At 43.6% G+C, this 12,824-nt stretch overlaps 4 protein-coding genes across 4 annotated transcripts in view; 3 read left to right on the top strand and 1 right to left on the bottom strand.

Annotated features, from left to right (window-relative positions):
- Positions 1-565: 565 nt before the first annotated feature.
- O0I10_005942 (uncharacterized protein) lies at positions 566-1,510 on the top strand (the record flags this gene model as incomplete). The annotated part of the gene is made up of 4 exons (XM_058485977.1): positions 566-728; positions 809-986; positions 1,118-1,344; positions 1,434-1,510. 4 exons carry the CDS (start codon positions 566-568, stop codon positions 1,508-1,510), a joined length of 645 nt encoding a protein of 214 aa, XP_058343172.1.
- A 246-nt stretch (positions 1,511-1,756) lies between these two features.
- Positions 1,757-3,724, top strand: O0I10_005941 (uncharacterized protein; the record flags this gene model as incomplete). Its single annotated transcript, XM_058485976.1, has 7 exons — positions 1,757-1,859; positions 1,933-2,166; positions 2,223-2,351; positions 2,428-2,688; positions 2,744-2,861; positions 2,918-3,335; positions 3,389-3,724. The coding sequence occupies 7 exons, from the start codon at positions 1,757-1,759 to the stop codon at positions 3,722-3,724; spliced, it is 1,599 nt and encodes a 532-aa protein (XP_058343171.1).
- Positions 3,725-9,436: 5,712 nt separating this feature from the next.
- Positions 9,437-11,999, bottom strand: O0I10_005940 (alkylated DNA repair protein AlkB; the record flags this gene model as incomplete). Its single annotated transcript, XM_058485975.1, has 11 exons — positions 9,437-9,585; positions 9,638-9,759; positions 9,817-10,393; positions 10,455-10,769; positions 10,828-10,911; positions 10,968-11,034; positions 11,097-11,441; positions 11,506-11,642; positions 11,726-11,758; positions 11,826-11,862; positions 11,940-11,999. The coding sequence occupies 11 exons, from the start codon at positions 11,997-11,999 to the stop codon at positions 9,437-9,439; spliced, it is 1,926 nt and encodes a 641-aa protein (XP_058343170.1).
- Positions 12,000-12,165: 166 nt separating this feature from the next.
- The window catches only part of O0I10_005939 (uncharacterized protein), a gene marked incomplete at both ends in the record, with an annotated part of 4,753 nt that continues 4,094 nt past the window's right edge, over positions 12,166-12,824 (top strand). Inside the window, 2 exons of the mRNA XM_058485974.1 lie at positions 12,166-12,227; positions 12,316-12,661. Of these exons, the coding sequence (XP_058343169.1) occupies positions 12,166-12,227; positions 12,316-12,661 (408 nt within the window). The remainder of the gene's footprint in view (positions 12,228-12,315; positions 12,662-12,824) is intronic.

The following is a 12,824-nucleotide window of genomic DNA, read 5'->3' as shown; positions in this document are numbered from 1 at the left end:
AAGGTTATGCTAGCACTCCTCGAGAAAAAATAGCCCCTATTTTTAACAATACCTGTTGCGTAGCAACCACCTCCCCCCTCAACAACTGGATCCCAACAATTTCTCACAAGTGGACGTATTCTTCGATGACAGTGCACCTTTCAATGCTCAAATAGTTGATGGGTTTATTGTTTCTTCATTCTAATAGTAATCCAATTTCTCGCACGTGGTTACAGGAGTAACTATTTAGAGCTGCATGATCGATCAAATGGTTTATCATTAGCATCATAGCGATGGATCAGCTATGAATCAAGCATCAAATCGCTTATTCTCCACGTACCGGTATTAGGTTGATAAGGTATTGGTTGCATAGAGATGCGTCAAAGCCAACCGTTTCCAAGACAAGGAGTTGATCTAGTATGTCGACATGGTATCCTCGGCGTATCTTTCGATGATGCTGGATCGTTTTGTGACGTAATGAAACTCCGGTAAGGCTGCCAGTGCTGCAAACGGGTTGTCGTGAAGGCCAAGACTACCGCATTTTTTACACTTATCCTTTTACCCCAACCCCAGCTTACCCTCCACTATGAACTTGTTCGGAAAAGCCAAGTCCAAGACATCAGCCAAAGATGCAATCTACAAATTACGAGAAACGTTAGACATGCTCGAGAAACGACAGGCTTTCCTGGAGGCCAAGGCCAACAATGAACTTAAAACAGCCAAGGTCAATGCGACCAAAAATCGACGAGGCAAGTGCAATCCCCATACGCCATGCTATGACATGAAGCTAATCAAGTGTATTGGACTCTTTTTTTATTGTTGGAAACAGTGGCACTACTAGCGTTGAAGAGGAAAAAGGCATATGAGACCAACATCGAAAAGATCAATGGTGCCCGTATGACGATCGAGACACAGATGATGGCTATCGAGAATGCCAATGTCAACCTGGAGACGATGGGAGCCATGCGAGCTGGTGCCGAGGCAATGAAGAATATCCATGGATCAATGTATGTATTGCATGTTGGGTAGCGACAAGGAAAATGAGGGGTGCGGGAATCTTGGCTCTCCGATTTCCGATTAGGATTATGCCATGAAGCAAGCAAGCATGCAAACTCACATTTTTCATGATTCTTTATAGGGACATTAATAAGGTGGATACAACGATGGATGATATCCGTGACCAAATGGATATTGCCAATGAAATCTCGGACGCTATCTCTAGACCGGTTGGCATGGGCGAGGAATTGGATGAGGATGAACTACTCAATGAACTTGAGGAATTGGAACAAGAGGAATTGGATGCAAAGATGCTCGATACTCCTGCACCGGCTGTTGTCACGCCCGATGTCCCTGTACACAAGCCATGTAAGTTATCAAGGAAAACAAAAGAAGAGGAGAGAAGATATGAATGGAGGTAGTATCATCATCACTAATCACATGTTTTTCTCATTCAGCCAAGGGATCTGTATCAGAGGATGAAGAGGAGAAAGAACTCAAGGCTTTACAAGCTAGTATGAGTATGGCCATGTAAAGTTAGCATTTATCATTATATCACAAGGATGAGGAGGGATTAAAGCACTGGATATATCACAACACAATACTATCATAATAGAAATGTACCATTGTTTCGACGTAATAGCTGCTAAATGACTCGATTGCATGATAATTAATGCAGGTTCTTCTTATGGACTTGAGCATAACTTACCCGACATGTGACACAGGCGTTATGATTGTGCCTCAATTCCACTTTCAAAACGTCACACTCTTCCTTTGTCCGATGCTACATCAACTCAAGTTGCCCAATGGGCCCAACACCATCACACTCACATACGATGGACTTGGTCTTCGTGTCGAAGGTGCTGTCGATGTTGAACAAAAAGGTAAGCTAACCTTTGTTAGCAACAACGATGGGTCCTTGGAATGCTCATGTTTACGTTTTCTCGTGCCAAGCAGGGAGCCGACGTACACTATCCGACTTGACTCTACTTCCTATCGCCAAGGTTAACGTCTTGAACGTTGTACTCGATTCGTCTCAACGTGTGCTTCGTATCCATGCATTGGTACCTCGCAAACAAGCCGTTCCTGACTCGCCCCTCGACCTTTGCATTTTCAGTTGTCCTGTTGACCAGTCAAAAGTTTCCGAAGCCCAGCATTTTATTCAATCAGTCATTGACCACGTCTATCAAGGTATTCATTCGGCTTTATGAATAATGGCACCATAACCAACGCCTCATTCGATATAGATGCCAAGCATGAGAAACGACTCAAAGTGCTTATCAATCCATTTGGAGGTCAAGGCTTAGCCAGGAAGATATTCAGAGAAAAAGTGGCTCCTGTGTTCGAGAGTGCAAGATGCAAGGTGGATGTACAAGGTGAATAATCTTTAATTCACGTATTAGCTCAATTGATATCCTAACTCGTGCCATTATTGAATCTGGTAACACAAAGAAACCGAATATCAGGGACATGCAGTTGAGATTGCCAAGGAACTCGATATCGATGCATATGACGCCATGGTCACAGTGAGCGGTGATGGTGTCATCCATGAAGTAATCAACGGATTTTGTCAACGCCCTGATGCCCGTATGGCTTTGAAGAAGGTTCCCATGGGTGTGATTCCTGGAGGCACTGGCAACGCTCTTAGTATTTGTATGCTTGGTGAAAAGTTAGGCTTCGATGCTGTACACACAGCTCGTCAAGTGATCAAAGGTATTATTACAACGATCCTTTTTATTTTACTTTGGATCTTACATTGTACGTGTAGGTACTCCCATGGCCATTGATCTTTGCTCAGTGACATACGATGATCACCGATACATGTCTTTCCTCTCTCACAATTATGGTATCACTTCCTATGCTGATTTGGCGACTGAAAATCTTCGGTAAATTTGCTTTTTGATTCACCACTTGAATCACATGACTTACCCCATGTTGTCAGCTGGATGGGTGATGCTCGCACAATCCTTGGTCTCCTGCAACAAATTTTCACTGGACAAACCTACAGCGTTGAAGCAGCAGTCCAAGTCGTTGAAGCAACCAAAGACAAGATCAAAAGCAACTTTGCCAATGAGGATAAGATGAACAATACAAGCGAACAAGGAGATGGTCCCATCCAAGATACGATCCCACCACTTTCTGAACCTGTGCCAGATGATTGGACAACTATCAAGGGTGACATTTCGCTTTTCTTGACTAGCAAAACGCCATGGCTTGCACGTGGTATGTTGAGTCATCCTTGTGCTGTTCCAAATGATGGTTTGCTGGATCTCTTGCTTGTTCGTGACAATCAAAGTATGTTTGCAAAGCTCGACATGTTTGGCAAGGTGGAATCAGGACATCATATTGATTCGGATGCGGTAAGTTGAATGAGTCTAGCAACAAATCTGATTGCTGATTGACGTGTCTATAGGTTGAATACTACAAAGTCCGTGCCTTCCGTATCAAGCCCATTCCCAAGCCTGGCAAAAAGGCATACGTAGCAATCGATGGTGAACATGCTCCGGCAAAGGAATTTCAAGTGGAAGTACATCCTGGTCTTGCTTATGCTTTGAGCTTGTATCCAAGCTATGAAAATACACGCTCATGGCGACCTTCAAATATGCAATCAACCTCAGGTTCATCGTTCAAGGACAAGCTAAGAGCCTTCAAGAACAAGATTCACAGCACAGTTGCCTATATCCTTTCCATCATCCGTCAGTATTTTGGCGGCATTGGACGTGTATTTCAAAGATCGAGCACACGATAACTACTTTACATTACTTAATAAAGCATTGTATCAAACAATCAGCCTGGCTGCTTATGATAATTCCTTATAGGTGAGCTTGATCCTAGCGAGCAACGTTGTTCCATTAAATACCTCACGTTTGATTGTAAGATACAGGCATCTTTATGTTTTCACTATGCTGTATGCGTGATGCTAAATGAGAAGTAGTCTTTGTTCATTGTTAAGTAGCTGCTGATAGAGCAAAAGATGCAGAGGGGCGTGTATGTGTGACACAGCTACTTCTGCATGACTGGAAAGATTGATGGATCATACTTTAATAATGTCCGTATATAGCGGGCTAACAGCCAATTCCTTCCAATCAGCGTTGTTGCGAAATCCACTTCATGTGAACGATTCTGCTGCTCCAGCCGAGCATTTCCATCATTCAAGCTTCTTGATCCGAGCCGATTTGACTGAGCTACGCTGGAAGAGCAAACATGAAAATTAATGAATCGCAGACCCTGCGAATGTCTCCGTCTTTCAAACTTTTGGACGCTCCCATTCCAAATTTTCAAATGAAGTGCGAAGTTTTTATCAGAAAAAGTTTATCAGCATGCTCGAGAGCACCCTCCTGACCAACTTTGAAGTTGGGAGCAGGCAACTTCGGGGCGGTGGGCCGTCCTCTCTTTTGTACCCGTTATCCACCATTTGGACCACCCCGCATTTTAAATCTTCAAAATGAAGTCTGCTAATTTTAATTGAATGAAGGTGATCAGCATGAACCAGCGAACCTTCTGACAAAGTTTCATGTTCGAGATGGGGAATCCCAAGGTAATGTATATTGTTTCGATAAATCATGAATCTGGGGCTGGCCTGCATTTCCGACTTACATAGTAAACCCACATTGTACCCTCCCATTCAATTTCTTATAATGAAGTATAGGTTCTTTTATAATACAAAGTTGATCAACATGTCCAAGAGCATCTTGTGTGAAAGTTTCACGATCGAGGTGGGTAATCCCATAATCAAGATTTCACTTACGTGTTCAAGGAGGCGTCTCACTTAAATTTCCACCTCTTCCACTCCCACCTTATTTCTTCTTCCTCCCCATTCTCAACTGTTGCCCCATTCAAGTGTACAACTACCACCTGCAAACGATCGTTCTACTTCAACCCACCATGTCATTGCTACACTTGGCCTGATCCGATTGTCGTCAACTGAATGGCAAGTCCATGGCGCGTGCACCCCATTATAACACACGACCCTCATTGACACTGCACCTTCTCTTGTATACTCGTCTACCACGGTCAATGGCAACAGCATTCATTCCAGCAATTGCTGCTAGCAAGGGCTTTACTCCATTGTCTCAAGCAGCGTTCTTTACTTGCAGCAACTTGCCTTACAGCCTTTGTTACGTGCCACAGCAGATAGCGATCATGTAGAAGCAGCTTTATTTACGTGTAGCAACGTGCTTCAATACATACGGATCCTTATGGATGATGCTATATCAACCATCAACTATTACTGCCAATACATGCATTCTTGATTTGATTGAGTTGCGATAGAAAATGACCACGAAAGAGATTAATCAACAGCCGGATGGAAAGGGAAGCGACCACAGGGGTTCTTTGTATCAACATGTTGGAGTTGCAATGATTATGGATGGATGGGTGGATGGGTGCAATCAAGCAAAGTAATAGGGGATTGTCATGTCGTTTTGTTTACTTGACACGTCGCCATCAGGAAGGATGGATCATGTTACGTGGATACGGGTGAGGATGATGATGGATTGGATGGCATGGATGAGAGGGCTTATATCTTTGACGAAGGTGGTTTGTTACCAATGGATGGTATTGGGTATTGGAGTCAAGGCACGCACAGCAAAGAGTTTGCAATCATGGACGAAGATGTTTATGGCGGCAGCAACCAAGGATACAATGACACAATGGTGCCCACCGATCCTATGTGACCCACTTGATTGGTTTCCGGAATGAAAGGGAGGATAGAACCATGAAGATTGGAAAACGAGATTAGGTCATATACATCATTGCATCGAGGCACCTTTGTTGCTTTCATCACACCACATTCTTTAGAGCTTCCTTGTTCATATGCCGATATACGATAGGCGGTGGTAATTCTCAGGATAGTGCACAGGTTTTAAATAGACGCTTGTACTTTCAAGGATAATAAACCTATATTAAATGACACCTGACAATAGTGCATGTTACAGAAATTTGGTCCATTGAAAGCTGAAGTCATTACATTTAAGAAAGAGTGAGCTCTGATACAATGTGATATGGCTGGGTACATGCATACGCATCTTACGACAGCTTTCATATCTTGTACCTATACTCTTATATGATTACGATCCCCTGGAGACAAACAATACCATCCCTCTCTCGCCCTTTCGCACGAATACTATCAGATGCACTGATTAGTTTTGACTTGTTCACCATACCATGGTTCCATACGGTGTTCATAGGCGGATCTTACTATAGGGGCAGGGACCATTATGCAATGTCAACCAATAAGGTTGACTCTTGAAGTCCCGCCCCTCCCGGGTTAATTGCACAACAACTCCTTCTGCATCTTTTGCTCTGTCTAGGTCTAGCTACTTTACATTAAACAAAGACCTCTTTTCATATAGCATCACGCTTACAACATAAAGGTGCCTGTATCTCCAAACTTTACAATGAAAGGTGGGGTTTTGAATAGAGCAATGTGCTCGGCTTTGCCAACTGCACCTTGTGTGAAAGTTTCGCGTTCAATGTCGCAAACAGCCCAAAAAATATTTTTTTGGTCGTCGAACCCCAGATCCAGTTTGGCTGCTAGCGACATCGCGAATTCTGGGATTGGCAAGCTTGATCGTGAAACTTTCGCCCAAGGTGCAGTTGGCCAAGCCGAGCACGTTGCTCTATTAAAGACCCCACGTTTGATTGTAAAGTTCGGAAATACAGACACCTTTATGTTTGTAAACGTGATGCTATATGAGAAGTGGTCTTTGTTCATTGTCAAGTAGCTAGATCCTGGAGAGCCAAAGATGCAGAAGGACCTCTTTAGGTAACTCAGCTAAAAAGTCAGGACTTCAGGGACAATGCATGAAAGGTACACAACCCTCACTTTTATGTCATACATTGGCAGCTAATAGCCACTTTTGTGCATTCCCAACTTTTGTGCATTCTATTGTAGGTGGACGATGCTCCTGCTCTAGACATTCATTTCCATGATTAAAGTAGGTTGATCCGAGCTGATTTGACTGAGCTGCGGTCAAAGAGAGATTACATCACTCTGGACATACAGCACGCTCGATGTAGCTCAACCGATGTAATCTTGTGTGAGCGTAACTCCACCAAATCAGCTCGGATCAACCTACTTTAATCATGGAAATGAATGTCTAGAGCAGGAGCATCGTCCACCTACAATATAATGCACAAAAGTTGGAGATGCACAAAAGTGGCTATTAGCTGCCAATGTATGACATAAAAGTGAGGGTTGCGTACCTGTCATGCATCGTCCCTGAGGTCCGGACTTTTTAGCTCAGCTACACAAAGAGGTCCTTCTGCATCTTTGGCTCTCCAGGGTCTAGCTACTTGACAATGAACAAAGACCACTTCTCATATAGCATCACGCTTACAAACATAAAGGTGCCTGTATCTCCAAACTTTACAATGAAACGTGGGGTTTTGAATAGAGCAATGGGCTCGGCTTGGCCAACTGCACCTTGTGTGAAAGTTTCACGTTCAATGTCGCAACCATCCCAAAAAATATTTTTTTGGTCGTCGTCGAAGAGGTCGAACCCCAGATCCAGTTTGGCTGGTGGCGACATTGCGAAATCTGGGATTGGCCAGGATGAACTTGAAACTTACACCCAAGGTGCAGTTGGCCAAGCCGAGCACATTGCTCTATTCAAAACCCCACGTTTCATTGTAAAGTTTGGAGATACAGGAACCTTAATGTTTTACATATGCTGACGCTGTAAGCGTGATGCTATATGAAAAGAGGTTTTTGTTCATTGTCAAGTAGTACGACTATTGAGCCAAAGATGCAGAGGGGCGTGTTTGTGTAACTTGAGTCAGTCAGCACAGGCGATGCATAATACTTGTACACTTTTCAGTAACAGCTCATAATTGCCAGCTAGCAGCCCATTCCTCTCAATCATCTTTGTTTCCCAATCCAATGCATGTGAGCGATTCTCCTGCTCCAGCCCAGCATGCCCATTCCTTCAACTTCCTTGATCCGAGGGGATTTGACTGAACAACGCTCAAACACAAAACATCATCCAATTTCACAAAAATCTTTTTGCAAAGTTATTTGTAAACTGCCACTTGATAGCCCATCCCTCCCATTCATCTTTGTTGCCTAATACAATGCATGTGAACGGTTCTTCTGCTCCAGCCCAGCATGCCCATCCTTTAACTTTCTTGATCCGAGAGGATTTGACTGAACAACACTCAAACAAAGAAATGACATTGAAGATTAGTTCAACCAATTTTAATTTCCACCTCTTCCACTCCCACTTCATCTTCTCTTCCTCCCATTCTCAACTGTTGGTCCATTGAAGTATACAACTGCCACCTGCGAACGATTGTCCTGCTTCAACCCATCATGGCAATCCTACAACACTCTTGATCCGATTGCCTTTGACTGAATGGCAAGCCCATGGCGTGTACGCAGCCTTCTTGTCACTCTTCCACAACACACGAATCTCTTGACACAATGCACACTCTTGCACTCCCCACTACTATGATCAAAGGCAACAGCATTCATTCCATCAGTTGCTATTAGCAACGCGTTCACTCCATTCTCTCAAACAGCATTCACAACCTTGTCACTCTACTACAAGACGCGCTCTTGCACACACACCTCTGCCACGACCAAGGCAACAGTAGTTACCATTAGCAAGGTCTCTACTCCATTGTCTCTTGCCTCAAGTTACTTACAGCAGCCTGCCTTGCAGCCCTTTTCACTTGAACAGCAGCAGCGCACTAGTAGACACATACATCTTTATCTACGTGTAGCAACTTGTTTTAATACAAACGAATTCCTATGGATACGGATCTGAATATTGCTTTGGTGCATGGGATGGAAGGATCTGAATGTATATAACGCGTGGGAAAGAGAGTCTTGTTCTTATGTATCCATTGTCAACTTGATCATTATGCTTAATGTCGTCATCCTGAAGGAGTGTTGCATCCGATTATCACAATTCCATGGTAACTATTATCAATATCCCTTTGTGCAACCTGTCAACCATCTACTACCACCATCCTCCAACTCAATGCTTTGTCCCATCATGCACTCATATCGCCATCTCATTTCCACCCATTTACCTTTGCACAGTACACGCCCAAAGGATAGAACCTTTCCAAATGACTCAGATACCATAACAGCGTCTTATCAATGAGAATAAACTATGAATGACCACATGTATTAGTTCTAATCCGTAGGGTTTCATGAACGGGATGTGCACATAAAACGAGGGCATTTTACGGCACAAGCAATCATAAAATAGCGAAGAGATGTGTGGAGTAGGATGAATGACAACATGCCTTTTCATGTGTAGGGTGAGCGTGTGAGCACAAAGAAAGAGTGATAAAAGGAGGATGATCTCCATGATAAAGAGAGATGTCATTGTCAAGCTCCCTCTTGGACCCATTATAGTGGTATATTGTAATTAACAATGAACCAATCCCAAGATATCAGCCATCAAACCTCGCTGCATTAGCAACATAATGTACATAGTGAAACTCGTCTTTATGGTGGGAAAACTTGTCGAACATTGATGTTAATTCGTGAAGTCTTTAGAAATTCGCTATATAACTCCCAGTCATCATCCTCGTCGGTATCAGGTAGTGGTGCTGACAAGTACTCTGGTAATGTGTCTTCTATTATCCGTGGTACTCCTATGATATGAAGGTGTTGATAACGATATAGATAAAGCTATGAACGACTTACCATGGAAGAATTTACGACAAGGCTTTGTCATGACAACAATATCACCGCTGTGCAATGCAAGCGGCACAGGCTCTGTATCTTGGGTAGTGCCACCAATAACATAAATACAAGAATTGCCAAGGCTAGAGAACTCATGAATAAAGGTGCCATCCACGATAACCAAATGTGCGCCTGCTTACCTGACAGAGATAAGGGGTGCATCCATATTCAATTCGCTTCTATCCACATGACCCATCAAAGCATCCCGATATTGATAATAGTTGACCACGCCAGCTTCAGCCTTAAAGTCTTCACCACGATAGGTGTTCTTCCAAACACCTTCTTGTCCAACGCCATCAACAGCATAGGCTATAGCCGATGTGAGCTGATCAACCAACTTTGGCATTGGATATCGTTTGTCGAAATGATAGGTCTTGGTGGGCCAATGATACTGATAACCAAGAGTGACCCAACGCATACGATGCATTAATTCGAAAGGTCGTAATAATGGCATGGAGTCGACAGGTGGTGGATCATGTTTTTCCGAGTCGTTGGTCTCAAGTTGCCATTCATGCATGGTTTTTCGTGGAACCACAAAAGATGGATCAAGCTGGCCACGATGTTCTTTCTCGCACAATGGCCAAAGACCTTCGTCAGGGATAGCGTAATGTGTATCAAGGTTGGATGTGTTGGGTGGTCGAGTGTACAACGAAAGGCATTCACGAATCAATTGCCGCTGTCCTTTGTGAGAGAATGGATTTGGGATAATCACGAGACCTACAAACATTCAAGGAGTCAATGATCACCCATTCAAGACAAGAAACAAAGGAACGCCTACCTGGTATGTCATGTAATACATATGCTCGAGAGGGTGTCTTTTGTTCGAAAAGTGGGAAAGAGAGATCACAAGCCAAATCTACTTGGAGAGCTTTGTCGTGATTGGGATGCTGGTGTAAATCGATGACCTTGGAGTAATCGGGAGGGGGAACTCTTGACTTGAAGTTACGTTCAACATAACGAAAAGGGGACTGATTCACATATGTTTTTGTATCCTGCTTCAGTTGAGCAGCCTTAAGTTGTTGACGTTCAAGGATTTTACGTTGACGACGAGAAGACATTAATTCATCTTTATTGGCTAGGCTGGGCTGCATTTCTAAAATCGTAGTTGTAGAAAGCAAACTTCAGAATCAATGCAAAGCCGGCATGAGCACCAAGGATCGCCAATAAAAGTATACGTGAAGTCTTTGCATCCGTTTTTGATATAACAATGTACAAGTTCTTGACAAGGAAATAGCCTATGTAGTACCTCTGTTATCTACCCATCCTTTCATAGTTCCTTATTGTCACTTACCAGTCAACAATGCAGCCACCCCAACAAAGACCCATCGTGCAATATCAAATGGCATCACACATAAAACCTACCATGATGGTATTAGATGACACATACCAAAACTCCCTTCGGTGGGTATTGTATCCTTACTGAAACGGGGATCCACACTGTTAAGCCGTAACCATAATAATTGACGATCTCCAAAAGACTTGGTTGACAACCAAAGTACTTTGTAGCCAACCAAACCAAAGCAGGGCATAGGAATCCGTAAGAGTATACGACGCCAACAGCATAGCTGAGTAATCGAAAATCGCTTTGGTGTGGGACATCTGCGATATAGGCTGCCAAGGAACCGGCTAATGAGGAGCATACGAACATGGCAAATACTACTGTTGTCGCGATCCAGAATGGTCCATAGAGATCAGGTTGATTGTTCAATGTGTCCGATGCAAAATCGCCAACAGGATACAAGGTCTTTAGGCACCTTTCAATCACCTAATGTTTAAAGGTCAAACCAATCAACATGTGCCTGCAATCGTTTCATCCATCGAGATCATACCTGTGAAGTGTCCACATCGAAATATTGTGAATAATAGTCTAATGACCAAATTGCCTTGTTTGATCCACTACGTCGTGATTCTTGCGTATCAAAGAAATTGGTTGTGCTTGAAGCAGCTGGTGGTGGTGGAGGAGGTGCTACACACACACATACACAACAATGAGTTATAGTCGACAACACCCTTGAAAGATATCCATCATCAGCCCTTCTCCTTCCTTACCTGATCCATGTTGCCCTGTGTTGCTTGAAAAGTCTATGGCGATGTATATAGAGTCAAAAGCTGTTGAGGTGGAGAAGAGAAAGTCTCCCTTTGGATATACCTTGGAACTCGAGTCCATCGCTTTCGATCGTTGCTGGCTGAAGGGGCGAGTACAATGCACTGGTGAGTTATGAATAGAAGGTATGTATCACGTTGAATGGGGAAGTTTTATTACCTGGGTATAGCCACCCTCGTCCATGTCGACGAGGACATTGTATTGATTCTTGTTGCTCATGGTTTGCCAAGCGGTGTGTGGTGGTGGTGCGGAAAGACAAGTTGTCGTGATTGTAACCTACAACTATTTAAGGCAATGACGTACAGGATCTGAGCCAACACGTTGGCCTTTAGCAGCTCCATATACACACGCTTACTTGCACCGTTCTTTCTCTTCCCCCCACTGAATGCCAACATTGGCGCCACGTATTCTTAGTCTATTGAATCGTAGGTGCTCATCCTTGAATTTGTAAGTTTGGCTTGCACCGATCGCGTGGTTATCCTGATCACTCTTCTTCTTCTTCCTCTTCTTTTTTTCTCCGTTCTGGTTCTTTTAGCCATCTCCACTTGACTCGAACGAACACGACTTTTATTAGCACTACTCCAGCGCATCGTCAACAACCACTCACTACTACTACAAAGCGCTTCACTTTTATACGATCAGTATCCACTATGCCAGGCGCAACAACAACAACAGCCGAATCACCTTCAGACTGGTCACTCTCCAGCAACGGCAAATATTGGACCTTCACTCGTCCTCTTGAGCAGTCGGATAATGATGATAGAAAGTATCGACTCATCAAGCTTGCCAGCAATGATTTGCAAGTGCTACTGATTCATGATGCGGATACGGACAAATCCAGTGCAGCACTTGATGTTCATGTGGGCCACCTTAGTGATCCAGTAAGTTTTTGTGTTCTTGGATGGATGGGTGGGTGGGGGAGGGGAGGGGGAGGAATGAACCTTATAGGAAGGCAATGATGTAATAGAAGCTCGGAGCACAAGGACAAAGGGTAACATGTGTGTAGTACACCAAGAACTCATGGCTCTCAGCAATACGTAACTG

This window comes from Lichtheimia ornata (genome assembly GCF_029851405.1).
Source record: "Lichtheimia ornata isolate CBS 291.66 chromosome Unknown scaffold00025, whole genome shotgun sequence".
Lineage (NCBI taxonomy): Eukaryota > Fungi > Mucoromycota > Mucoromycetes > Mucorales > Lichtheimiaceae > Lichtheimia > Lichtheimia ornata.
The sequence above is the reverse complement of the archived record's forward strand: the minus strand, read 5'-3'. Positions and strand labels throughout refer to the sequence as shown.